The sequence below is a fragment of the Monomorium pharaonis genome, chromosome 9 (assembly GCF_013373865.1).
Source record: "Monomorium pharaonis isolate MP-MQ-018 chromosome 9, ASM1337386v2, whole genome shotgun sequence".
NCBI classification, from domain to species: Eukaryota; Metazoa; Arthropoda; class Insecta; order Hymenoptera; family Formicidae; genus Monomorium; species Monomorium pharaonis.
The window spans coordinates 1,994,467-2,007,697 of record NC_050475.1 but is presented as its reverse complement, the minus strand read 5'-3'; the positions used below and the strand labels follow the sequence as shown (position 1 = coordinate 2,007,697).

Sequence of the window (13,231 nt, the reverse complement as noted above, 5' to 3'; positions counted from 1 at the left end):
GCGAACGCACCTTTTTTCCTCGCAATCTCAATCGCATTATTGATCAATCGCATTACGGACAATTGTGTTTTTAAAAAGCAAAAGTTACATTTGTCCACAATATGATTAATCAATCGATACGAGTTAAAAAAATCTCTCGTAATATTACAACTTATGCAAAATTAATTCGACTGAAAAGTTAATCGTCGAGGGCGATTATAAATTCTGATTAACTTAATTAGTGGTTAACTTATTAAATGATATTTTTTAAGGCCGATTATTGTTCCAATTTATTGAGAACAACGAATTATACGGTCAAAAGCATTCCGCCGATTGAATTGATTAAATTAAGTGAAGTTTAATCGACGTCACCTTTATCATATAAATCAAGATGCCCATCAAACTTCCTCACGGAGACATCTCCAACTTCTTCCGCGTCGACTCGAAATTTATCCTGAAGCAACGATTGAATCTTTTTTGTCACGCGGTTATTCAAGAAATGATTATATCTTATTTTTTTAACTTGAAAGAGAGGGGTAACCTTAGAGAATTTGAAACCGGACAGAAAGGCGTGCAAGACTGCACGTGCGTGCAGCGACAAATCATTTTTCTTTTCAATGCCTTGAAATTCGTTCTGATAAGAATACATGATGGTTAGAGCTCGCCAGCTTTTTCTGATAAGACTTGCAATTTTCCACCGTGGAACTCGGGTCAGCTTTTTGCAGCTGTGATATATTTCACGTTTTCCGTACCGGGAAATAAAAAAGACGAGCGATTAGACACTGAAAAAAGGAGAGAGAGACAGAGAAAAAGAGAGAATGAGAGGGGAGATATAAATTCCGAAACAAAGGATAAAAACCTCTATTTTTTCAAACTTTTATTGTATTGTATAATTTGTTAACAGTATCTATAATACTTATATAATACTTTAGAATTAAGAAAAGGGATTGAATGATGATTTTTTCTTCTCTAGATAGATTCTACGCATTTTGTGAAAATACACTGGAATTAGTTAATTAGAGAGAAAAATTGATTCTCTGCAGTCTTCAGAGTAATTTGGAACAAAATTGCGTGTTGCAAACGCGGATTCGTTTACAAGTACGATGTCAAGATCGATCGCAACCGTTCGGGTGACCTGAAGGGGTCGGAAGGGGGGAGGAGAATGCTCTGAACGTTGGAACATATGTTTGCTATTGATCACGATTAATTGCGGAGGACGATTGGCATGCTACAGCGTGACGTTTGTCGTCTCGCCGCTGTCACGCGATCTTATTGGCCCACGAGGCTTCGCCGAAAATCGAATTAATCTTATCGAGACGAAACTGGATGTCGATTAAGAGAATCGTATGTTGTGTGTGTGTGTGTGAGAGTGAGAAAGAAAAAAAGGAAAGGGAGAGAAAGAAAAAAAAGAATGGAAAAGTTATCAATTTATCATATAAATATCGAAAACTTAGAGGAAAGAATTGAATCAACGCGAGTCGCAATTACCAAAGAGACGCGTATTATAATATATGTTGTTGCAGATTTTTGTAATGCATCATATATAAATAAATGAGAGCTTACATTTTAAAATAAATAATATAATCTTTGAACACTTCGAAGATTTCAAGCTTTGAAACTTGAAATTCTTTCAAATCTTCAAATATTCGGAATATTTGTCAATTGTCACCTTCAAATATATTTGTCAAAAGTATAACAGCTCTAATTAATGTAAAAACATAATTTTATATAAATGTGTATTAAATTAATATGTATAAAAAAATAAAAATAAAATCGAAGAAAAGAAACGCATATTCATGGGTGATGATGACGAGTCCTCTTTCTTCCTCATGCTCCTCACATTCGTCCCCCACATATACACGTACGTGCGTGCGAATGTGCGTGCGATAAAGAGGAGCATCGCCGTTACGCGCCGTCGCAGCCGACCGGCGGCGGTCCGCCAGTCTACCTAAGTCCATCGTTAGCGCTGTGCCGCGCGCGACGACGTGATCTTCCTGCGCTACGTTCAGAGCGTACCGTACTTGTTGCTCGCGGGCGCGCGCGCGGCGCAGTTTGTCGTGGAGCATAGAGAGAGACGGGGGAGAGAGAGAGGGAGAGAAAGAGAAAGAGGTGAGAAGGAGGGTGCGAAGAAGCAGCGGCGGCGGCCGGTCGTGCGAGAAGAGAAGAGACGAGAAGAGACGAGAGAAGGGAAGGAAGCAGGAAAGAAAGGGAAGGCCACGTCAGGCCGCACACGCACCGGTCACGCACGACTCTCCACGCGACACCTTCGCTCCGTGTCGCACGCGCGGACCACATAAGCCGGGTGAGCGAGAGAAAGGAGGAAAACGCCGTTTGCGACGCGTCGTCAACGTAGTCGTTGATGGCGGAGTCGTCGTCGATGGCGGAGTCGCCGGACAGCCTCGATTGAGCGACGGCACGGTATCCCGACGACCGTCGTCACGCGAGACCTGGAGACCCCCCCTCGGCCTTCCTAACCTAAATTCTAAATTCTGTCACTCGCAGCGGCGTCGACCGATACTACTGCTCGTTGAGGAAGGGGAGGCAGGAGCGGGAGGAGGTGAGAGAGACACGAAGGAGGACGACGACGAGGTTTCCTCGTGATCGCCGACCCCCGTCGCTCCCCCTCCCCTCCTCGCGTCTCCTACCTCCAATTTTTTGACAGCTAAAAATACAGTTTTTGACGAGGGTTACGCCGCCGCGACGTCTATTTCGGCGCCGGCCGCCGTGAATTCTCTGCCGTACTTTTCCGCGTTCGCGAAGGTCCTCCCTCCTTTGCGACTACGAGGAAAACCTTCGCGCGTTGCTCCCCTTTTTTTTCTTCGTCTTTCGAGAAAAAAAGGAGTTCCGTACCGCGCGCGGCAAAAAGGAGCGCGGCGCCTGGCGGTCGATCGAGGTCCGCGGATCGAGATCTCGCATCGATCGATTCGCGTCTAGCTTCATTGTTTACCGATCAGATGTCGTGGCTCGTGGCCTCGTTTCACGCTCGGTTCGTCGATGACGACGATGACGACGCGCTCCTTCACAGCCGTAACATTGCGACGATCGAAGGAGGAAGAAAGGAAGGAAGGAAGGAAGGAAGGAAGGTGCGATCGAACACCGCGTACCGGTGTCGAGTCGCTCGCGGAGACATGAATGAACGAACGGGAGATCGGGTGTCAGTTTCTTTTTCGCCGCGCGTTATCGGTCCGCCGTGTCATTTGCCGTTAATGGAAACCGATAATTATATGCTCCGTCAGAAGAAGAAAGCGATTACAGTAAGCCTTATGCATGTTTCGTTCGTGGACTGCGTTGAAAATTTCCCGCGTTTTCCGGAACAAAAGAAAAAATTTAATCGCGCGTAAATAAACTGATAAAGTTTACGCGGGCATTTCCTTGAGCCGCTTTTTCGAATCGGGAAACCTAAAATGATACTTAACGCGCGAGGCGAAGACAATTGTCGTAAATAAATCAGAGCTTGCTTGTCACGTTGGGATCGAGCGAAAACTGGAGAACGCGAGATTCTCGCGCGTAGGACGATGCAGTCGACTTCGAGCGGTAGAGCAGCAGATCGAGCCGTTTTCGGATTTCCGACGCGGAACAGAATCTGCGCGTTCGATCCTTTTACAGTAGCAAGAGCAGACACGTAGAGAACGAGAAACGGCCACGTCTTTGGATCCTACGTGGCGTGCGCGCGCGTGTATATCAACTTTTATTTTAATCTCTTTTGTGCTCTTTAAATGCCGAACGACATCCCGTCATGTCATGGGGAAGTTAATCGTTATTTTATATTTAGCCAGGTTCAGCCGCATAATTTTATTGTGATGCGCGCGCGAGATGAGCTTTTAATATAGATTAGATATATACGTGTATACACACATATATATGTATACACGTGGCAAAAGAATGAGTCAGAGACAGCACACATTGCATAAGATGTCTCGACGCGGCATGGATGGGCCTATGCTCAGACCTAACTGCAGATTACTTGTATCAATAAATGCGCTGCTGAACAGATATCTGTTCAATAAGTGGCAAGCGGGCTACGCTCGCTCACTCGTCATCCAGCGCGATTTTAAAGAACCAATTAATGTAACACTTGGAAAACTTTTTTTTTCTTTGTTTTTGCACGTTGTTCTTGTTGCAACGTATATTCCGTGTATTTTTCTTGTTGCCCGACCCCCGGCCTTGTAATAATTTTACTTTTATCGCACGGATTGTTAACGCGAGTCACCGAGACGTAACGAAAGCGGAGGTCGAATAATTTTTCTAAATAATTGGTTTTGAGTGTTGTCTCCGCAAATGTTGTCATTTATAAAGACACGCTTTGTTACACTTTCACAACATTTGCGAAACGGCATTTGCTGCTACTCCCCGGCGCAAGCATCGCGATGAAGCTAATACGACTTATGAGTAGAATTGTCATGTAAGTAGACGAGTCACGCGGCGCAAAGTAACTTGAGGCTCCCTCGTGTCAATTACAATAATTCTTCGATAGTTAATCGTATTTACTGTTACAATAAATTGTCGCTAATTACGGGAAAGATAGAAATAGAGTATCGCTTAACGAGATAAGAAGTCAGCCAGGAGATATTCTTTGAGGAAATAGAAATGTTAAAAGGCCGTTATCGCGCTTATTATTATTTGATATTGTACGAGTATGTACTATCTGGTCATACTTGACATTATCATGGAACTTTTGTAGATAATTGCTTCCTGCGCTAACGTTGTACGATTAGTAAATATAATAGAACCTACCCAGCAAGTTTGCGTAGTCGGTACGCGCGCGTTCAATACTTCAGTATAAGATCGGGGGGGTTTAGCGACAATGTTCGCGGTGTACATTCTAATGAATGTATGCTCTGCTTTCAGGCAGCTCATCATGTCACATCATATCGTTACCGTGTGCGTGGTGTGTGTACTGTGTGCCGCACATGTACCCTGCGAGGCGCACACGAACCTGTCGTCGGCGATGGCATCGGACAGTTCGAAAAATCACTCGGGTCTAGACACGCAGGGACAACCGTTTTGGCCGCCGATAAAGTTTAAAGATCCGTACTTGAAGAATCAACAAAGATACAATAATCTGAATAACTTCACTAGCCATAAGCTAGACCCTGTAAGATCTCATAATATGCAACGCATCGATAGTAATAATAACAATATCTCGGTAACCGTTGATGCGACATCGACTGCATCGCGCAATGATACTTATATCAAGAAGGGAATGACGAAGAGCTTCAAGGGTGGTGTGAGCCCACGGGATACGCAACCGTCAGTTACAAGCAAAAATAATGTATCTGTAAATTCAAGAGAAGCGGAGCTCTTGGAGCGTCTTGCTCAAACGGAATTGGCGCCAGGTGTCAAGCAGAAACAGTCTGCACAATCTAGCAAAAATTCGCGTACTACTATTAATAGATCTAGATTAAAGAGGGACGTGGATGAGAAGTACTTCATGCAAAAGATCTTCGAGGCCTATGGTGATGGGACTAGTATAACTATGGAGGGTTTTGAGAAGCTTGTTCGAAAGCTGGGTCTACTGAGACTGTTGACTGACGCATCGCAAGTGGATAGCGATGGCACTGATAGAAGTACGTACAAAAAATCTGAATTGTGTAACAAGTGGCTGATACACATTAACAAGAATAATGGACTTATCGAGAAAACCAACTTTATACGTTACAGATAGTAAGAGTTTTCCAAATAAAGGCCTACATGATACAGATAGTAAGAGTAACAAGGAAAGGGTAAGATACGCGATATTGTTTGTCAGAATGGAATAATTCTCGAGTACGGAAATATTTTACTTTGGAATAGTTATACTGTTCGTAATGCGCGTCGATATATTTTCTATTCCAGTGCTTAAACAGTCAAGAGTTGCTGAGCACTGTCGCCCAGGATTCACACTATACTTCTAACACAACGACATTGCCCAGCTGGCTCTTCGAACGCGTATGTCCGGTTCTTGTGTATCAATTAGTGGCCGAGTCCAGTTCGGAAAGAAACGGCTGTATACGAGTGCCCGAGAATTACAAGCCATTCGTGCCGGTCGATAAGCTGTATACCGCGGAGGATTCGACACGCAATACTGTAAAAGGTATTACATGAATGTAAACGAACAAAACTTACTACTCTCAAGCATTATCGTAAAAAGATATACATTGATCTTCATTGAAGAAAAGCGATAAAAAAATTTGTTACTTTTACTTATTCCAGTCTGGGTATATTCAACAGTTAGTATTTTCGTAATTAGTCTTAGCGGGCTGCTCGGCGTAGTAGTGATTCCGATCATGGGAAAGAATTATTATAATCACGTGCTACAGTTTCTAGTTGCGCTGGCTGTAGGTACTTTAACCGGTGATGCCTTTATCCATCTGTTACCACACGCAAGTTTTTATTTTATTTTATCAAGATATATACGCCCATAGCGCGAAATAATATTTTAATATTATCTCTCTCATATCTTTAGGCGATGATGCCGTTTCATAGTCACGATCACGACGAACATCAGGAACATGAACATCATCATGACGAGAGTGATGGATTATTAATTGATCATGTGAATCTACACACCATGAACATGTGGAAAGGATTAGTCGCTATGATGGGGTTCGTGATATTCTTTTTCACTGAGAAGGCGTTAAATATGATATCCGAATGGCGGAAGCATTACCAGCATAGGAAAAAGGTAAATGAAAGATGAATCTTTGTTGTAAACGAGATTATATAAACGTGATTAAAATAAAATTTTAGTTACCTACGCGCGTGAGAGTGATGAGGGAGACCGACGGGCCGAACAGCAATGTCGTCGGCGAAAAGCTGTGTAAACACAAATACTCTCCGTATCCGTATTGTTATGGCGAGATCGCCAGCGAAACTCAAGGTAACAGATGTTTTTTATATCAAATGTAATGTAAATTATTAAATTTTGAGCTTGCGCGTCATCGCGTTTTAATCAGAGTAGCTTATCATGTTGATATCCATTCAAACAAAGCGTATTGGAAAATGAAAATGATGTAGAAATATATATATAGATAATCATCACAATCGTGGAATGAACCATCACGAGAGACCACCCATCATAGAGGAGGAGAAACCATTGACATCCCATTGTAATTCCGTTACGAAAATCGTGACCAATGGAGACAATGGGGATATAGAGAAGAAACCAAAAGATGATTGGAGAATGGATGATCCGATCGAGAGTGTTAAGAAAAATACCGATGCCGACGTGTTAAACGAATCTGAGAGCTATACTGTTATTCTACGTGAACACGAAACCAAACATCACGGTCATAGTCATTCTCATGGTACGTTAAAACAAAATGATTCTATAATAAGATATATAGACACTTAATCTTACGCAATATATGTAATCTAACAGCATGAACGTTTGTAATTCTAGGCCACGTACACTCAGCCCCCGAATCAATGTCCAACGTAGCTTGGATGGTCGTAATGGGCGACGGTCTGCATAATTTTACGGACGGTATGGCGATTGGCGCAGCTTTCTCGGCAAACATCGCAGGTGGATTCTCTACAGCTATTGCTGTCCTTTGCCACGAGTTGCCTCACGAACTTGGTATTGTCTCCTTGTTTTATGATGGTACCTATAAGCGGTATATATATGTATACTTGATAATGCAATATTATCGTTTTTGTGTAGGTGACTTTGCGGTGCTGCTTAAAGCAGGCATGAGTACCAAACAGGCTGTTTTTTACAATGTCTTGTCTTCAGTGCTCTGTCTATTAGGTATGATTGGTGGAATTTTATTGGGAAGCACTCCTGATGCAACCAGTTGGGTATTTGCAGTTGCTGCTGGAATATTTATATATATAGCATTAGTAGACATGGTAGGTATTTCATTCTATGAGAGAGGATATAACTTGGAAGAAAATTAATAAAATATCTCTTTCTCCATCAGGTACCAGAATTGACGTCGAGTCATTCCGCGGAAAGTGGTTCGCGATTGCAGTGTGTTTGGCAAACTTTAGGTTTATCGACAGGCCTTGGGATTATGTTACTTATCGCCGCCTACGAACACGATCTTAAACATATTTTCAACAACTAGATTTACAAATAACTGCTCTTGTACTACTACTGATACTACGAACGAAATCTCTTCCTATTACGTTCGTATATCTTTGATTTAATTTCGCTCCCTAGCAATTCTTTTTCTCTCTGAAGCATTTCGTGTATTTAGAAAAAAAAGAACGTAATAGGAAAAGGCTACAAAAATTAAATCGCAATTTAGATAAAGCGACAATATCCGAATTAGGATTGCCAGTAAAAGTACTTTAGAGGAACGAAAGTAAAGTTAAAAGAAGTAAGATTTCTATTAGACAGAGTACCAATAATCGAATTGTCAAGCAATTGAATTACAAACTGTGTTATTTCCCAGTCAATTGTACTAAAGATATTCATGCCTTTTCTAAAATTCAGTTTAGAAATACTCGAGCAAAATTAATTCTTTCGTCATAATAAGATGATTTTTTTAGTAGCTATATAAATAATTGTCAAGAGACTGAAATTGTAAAACAAATAGTAAATTTTCTTCTTTTTGGAAGTTAATATCGCATGTCAACGACGCATGTCATTTACTGTCATTAATTCACATTCATTACCGTTAAATGTATGATATTAATAGAGTATCATGTACAGTATTGTTTTACAAATGAAAGATTTGTACAAGCTTTATGTACACAGATTGATAAACGTGATAATGACGTTTAATATTTCCAATTAACAACTGGCAGAATAACGATACAAAAGTACATTTAAGTGTTGTTAGTTTGCAACAAATTTGTGATAATTTTGCATATAACCATTACTTACTAATCAATGTATATTTCATTACAGATTCACAAGTACGTTATCGCGATTTTTAATATTGTGTCGTAATAGACCTATTACTGTGAATTTTTTAACTCATTTTTTTTACAAGATAGAAAGAAGTGCTACACAGTCTTAAAAATAATTTATCTGATAAATCAATATGTGGTTTAGGAGAAGTATCATACATGACAATATCCGAAACTTGTATTTATGTTTATACATACGTGAGTGTTTATTTTCACCAAATATTAATAATAATAATATTAATAATTAATTGTAATGATAATGATAGTAATAACTTTAGGATTTTATATACACTGTAGTGAAATACTAAGAAATACTTTTTGTTAATACACTTTAATTTATTCTTATGTCGCAATTTTTACTTCATGATCGTTATGCGTGCATGTTGGAATGCATTTAAATGTAACGAGAAACAGTAGCTGTGTAAAAAAATTGTACGTTGCTATGATATATTGACTTTTCAAAAATTATTGCTATTCTGTCAAAATTTAATTCCATCCATGCGTTATATACATATATATATAAGTTCCTCGTGTTATTATGCAACTAGTATTAATAGGCAACAACACAAGCAATTTTGATTATTTTTATAGAAAATATTACAAATGTAAAGAACGTTTACGTTCTTGTAATATCAATTTTGTTTATGCGCAACTGAGATTTGAGCTGCGCTACTGATAAAATAAGTTGTGTTCTTTTTTATTTAAAAAAGTTTGGATGATTTTGTTACTCATTATGCCAAATGTGGCATTTTACTGAGTACTCAGATAATATATCCAAGATAGTAAAATATCTTAGATACACGGATACTCACAGTACTAAAAAAAGCATCTCGCGTAAAAACAAAAATGATTGAGACAACCCACCAATAGAAAATAAAAAGTTGCTTTTTAATTTAAATAAATATTAATAGTAAAATCATACATACAGCTTGTTTTCTATTTCCTGAAATTCGCACATCTTTAGCGTTACATAAAAGAAACATTAAAATAATAAAATACTAATTAACAAAATCTTACAATTATACAGTCATTCATATCTGATATATTTTTTATATACAAATATATTAACAATTCTTTTAAATAGTTCCATTACGCGTCTAGATAAGCCCACTGCACGTGTGCGTCTATGTAATCACGTATTCAGTAGCTAAGTTAGAAAATTGTAATTCTGAAGGAGAATACCTGAGAGTAAAGTGCACCGTGACTCCTTTTATCAATCACGGTGACAATATAATCGTAAAAATAATTCCACTTTGAAAATCATATAAAAACATTTGATCATACAGTAATGAAATCATCCCGATCGCTCATCTGTGCCGATAGACTGAATGCCGTGTCCGTGCTGGTCTCACTATTCAAGCTCTCATTCGCAAATGAAGGTTTTAAATTGGCGGAATCATTCATTTCCCTCATCAGTCCTGCCATATCATCATCGGGATCAATTTCTTGCGTCTCGCCCACTACGTCAATCTCCATCGATTGATTGTCAGTCATCGTTTCTTGCTTTACGGGTTTCTCTTCCTCGAACTGCAGACAAATACAAGTTACAGAACATTCATATATTGGTTTCAAATAGTTATTGAAGAACATCACCGTACCTTCATGGGCTCTAGTTTACACGGCGATGGCAAGTTCATGTGAAATACACAGTTGGAATCAAAAATCACAGGCACAGGTTCATGACATTCAATGTCCGCTCGTACCGCTCCGCATGCTTTAAATAACACTTGATGTTGATCCTGCGAATAGTAATAAGTGACGGAATAAGAACTTACAGTTTGAGATACGTCAATGAGATTTATATGTCCTCTTATACAAAAAGTAATATAAATGTATACCTTCAAAATGTGTTTACGACAATGTTTAGCAGACGGAAGCGTTCTTTCGCCACATTTTACACCACCTTCAGTAAATACACATTTTGACACATTGGGTGGCTTCTGAAGAGGCTCGGTTACCTGAAGCATAATTTTTTTTGCAATGCAAGCGATATTATTTAAACACTAATGATACGATATTTGTGATGACATTACCTGTGCGCGACGTTCTAATGACTTTCTGTAAAGTATTGCCTCAACACCACTCCGTCTGTGATAGCGATTTAAAGCTTTCAATTTCTCGTAAAGCTTCTTCTCTTTCGCAGTCTCCTTTTTCTGATTGTGTATGCTACCTATATATCGCGTATATAACTTGTTTATTAGAAAACATAACAAAATTCTGATATTATTCGAAATACACTTACATAATGTTTCCTTTTCTTTCTTTAGAGCAAGTAAATATTTCCGCCTTTTCTCCTTTAATACATACTGAAGTCTTCTAAATTGATCTATATAAAGAGACTGGAGCCTGATCAGTTTTTCCCTCGCGATATAAATTACCTCTTCCGCAGTAAAGATTCCGGCATGTCTTAAAAAATTGATGCTAATTATTTGGAGAGTAAGTAGTATCTTATTCTCGCACAAAGCAACTACAATAACTACGACAAACTATAACAAAATTATATTAGTTATGCACTTTTTTATTTTTAAAAAAAATTAATCACTGTATAAAAGTCTGGATACAATAATAAAGCAAATCTGTCACAAAATAATAAAAATTAAAATTGCAAGTGCAAAATATTTTGTAAAGTGTATATCTTAATGCTTCAGGTAGTTTTTAAGAATCGGAAGGAAAAAAAGCATTATTAACATTTTTACATTTATTTGTAAAATATTTAGATTTGATAACCATTAAAAGTGGTTATTTATAGTGTATAAATAAGTTGTAACATTTATTAGATGTAACAAAAACAAAGTAACAATATTCTTTTAAATTAAAAAGTTGCACAAGCTAAAGCAAGCTAGCGGATATTCTAAAATAGCAACTCCCAAATACAATTAATACACATGCATAGACAATGGAGTTATGGAACACACTTACTTCAGAGGATCCTCTTGTGGGCTGTGTAAACTCTCATTGTCGCTATCGTCGAGGTAAACTCCTCTAAGAGTGTCAGTGACAACTGTAGGTTCAACGTCACTCTCTGATGAACTGGCGTAATCTAAGATGTCACTTCCACTTGCATTTACTCTGTAAGCATCAACTTGGGCTGAAAACAATAACTTGATGTTCCCATTTGCAATAATTTTTATCAATGCATGCAAAATTACAGAAGTATACGCAAATATTTACCATTCTAAATTTTGCCTTAAACTTAAATTGCATATTTATATAATAAAGATGCTTTAAAAATAAAAGGGTAAAAATGCTTTTTGATACAATACTATTTAATTATAGAAATATGGAAAATATATTAAATTAAACTATACATAGTAAAATAACACTAAAATTTGGTAATACTCACTAAAAGGATCTAAAGCTTTCACGTTTCCTTTTTCCTCTTCTGTGTCTTCCACACTAGAATCAACAGGCTTAACATAATGGCTTAAATTAAGTAGTAGCATCTCTGGTGTTTCCGGCAGAGAACGTCGCGACGTTGATTTAATCCGTGCAATTTGAGCTCTCCTAGAATGTTCGTTGCAATATCTGCAAGAAAAAATCACATGGCTATTGGATTTTCTACAAAAATAATTTATAATTTTATAATTTCATTAAATACGAGAAAATTAGCTTACGAGACATCTCTTCTGTCTAATTTTGGAGCTGGATTCTGACACTTTCTCCCATTGGTGTTATATACAAAAGCACACTGTTTGTAAGGTGCACTGGGATCCTCGAGGATGTGTTTAGCACAGTACGAATATTCCTCGAGACAGGATTGTGTGCATTCATAGGATGTATAAAGACAACTTTGAGCCTGCTTGGGACGTTTCGTAATTGTTGTTGCAGTGGATGTAGGCATCGTAGGCTTTGGTATCCGAAACATACCTTGCTCCTAATAAAAGATAAATACGTGGTACCATTTGGAGTAAAATCTGATTTAAAGTAAAATCTGTTCCCAAATTTTAAATTTGACTTCATACAGGATGTTTCTAAAATACATAGCCAAATTTTATCAACATATGAATAATACTATTTACAACAATTTATATACTTTATAATACTTTGTTTTTTAATATTAAAAGTAGCTTCCGTGCCCTTTATTCCTAATCAATCCTGAGCATTAAATAAAAGTAAAAGAAGGTATAAGTATTTACTGCGCAGCAAGAGATAATCTTGGATGTCGTGCGCTAGCTGGATGAGATAATTTTCTTCCTGATAATGAATTCCGAAAAAACTCTTCCTTCAATCTTCAGTATCGTATTGAACACAATTGAACACAAACGCGAAGAGGTTAGGACAAGGAAAAAGCACTAGTCACAAATGCATAAGAAGATAAATTTAACGTTTTGATATAATTCTTTAATCAATGTTAAAGTGCCTTTACATAGGAGCGTCGACCAGTCGATCATCAAAGCATGCGCCACAGTGGCGC

The 13,231-nt window shown here is 38.3% G+C and overlaps 3 protein-coding genes across 8 annotated transcripts; 1 reads left to right on the top strand and 2 right to left on the bottom strand.

Moving 5' to 3' along the window:
* Nucleotides 1–193: 193 nt before the first annotated feature.
* On the bottom strand, nt 194–739 carry LOC118647333 (the record flags this gene model as incomplete). The annotated part of the gene is made up of 2 exons (XM_036292059.1): nt 194–433; nt 521–739. Coding segments are annotated over 2 exons (315 nt in total), but the record flags the coding sequence as incomplete, so codon positions are not given.
* Nucleotides 732–9,285, top strand: LOC105835652 (zinc transporter foi). 5 transcript variants are annotated; one of them, XM_012679119.3, is made up of 11 exons: nt 732–2,281; nt 4,828–5,546; nt 5,641–5,702; nt 5,815–6,052; nt 6,172–6,341; nt 6,425–6,643; nt 6,709–6,838; nt 6,990–7,265; nt 7,361–7,537; nt 7,622–7,809; nt 7,881–8,027. In XM_012679119.3, exons 2-11 carry the CDS (start codon nt 4,838–4,840, stop codon nt 8,025–8,027), a joined length of 2,316 nt encoding a protein of 771 aa, XP_012534573.1. In that variant the 5' UTR covers nt 732–2,281; nt 4,828–4,837. The 5 variants fall into 5 exon arrangements, with proteins under 5 accessions (XP_012534573.1, XP_036147940.1, XP_012534575.1 ...); XM_036292047.1 differs by having other exon boundaries at nt 732–2,536; XM_012679121.3 differs by having other exon boundaries at nt 732–3,233.
* A 551-nt stretch (nt 9,286–9,836) lies between these two features.
* Nucleotides 9,837–13,171, bottom strand: LOC105835654 (KAT8 regulatory NSL complex subunit 2). 2 transcript variants are annotated; one of them, XM_012679125.3, is made up of 9 exons: nt 12,954–13,171; nt 12,432–12,691; nt 12,161–12,342; nt 11,737–11,905; nt 11,060–11,223; nt 10,851–10,987; nt 10,656–10,775; nt 10,416–10,556; nt 10,096–10,344 (listed from the first exon to the last, which is right to left on the bottom strand). In XM_012679125.3, exons 2-9 carry the CDS (start codon nt 12,680–12,682, stop codon nt 10,096–10,098), a joined length of 1,413 nt encoding a protein of 470 aa, XP_012534579.1. In that variant the 5' UTR covers nt 12,683–12,691; nt 12,954–13,171. The 2 variants fall into 2 exon arrangements, with proteins under 2 accessions (XP_012534580.1, XP_012534579.1); XM_012679126.3 differs by lacking the exon at nt 12,954–13,171 and having other exon boundaries at nt 9,837–10,344; nt 12,432–12,682.
* Between the last annotated feature and the right edge of the window lie 60 nt (nt 13,172–13,231).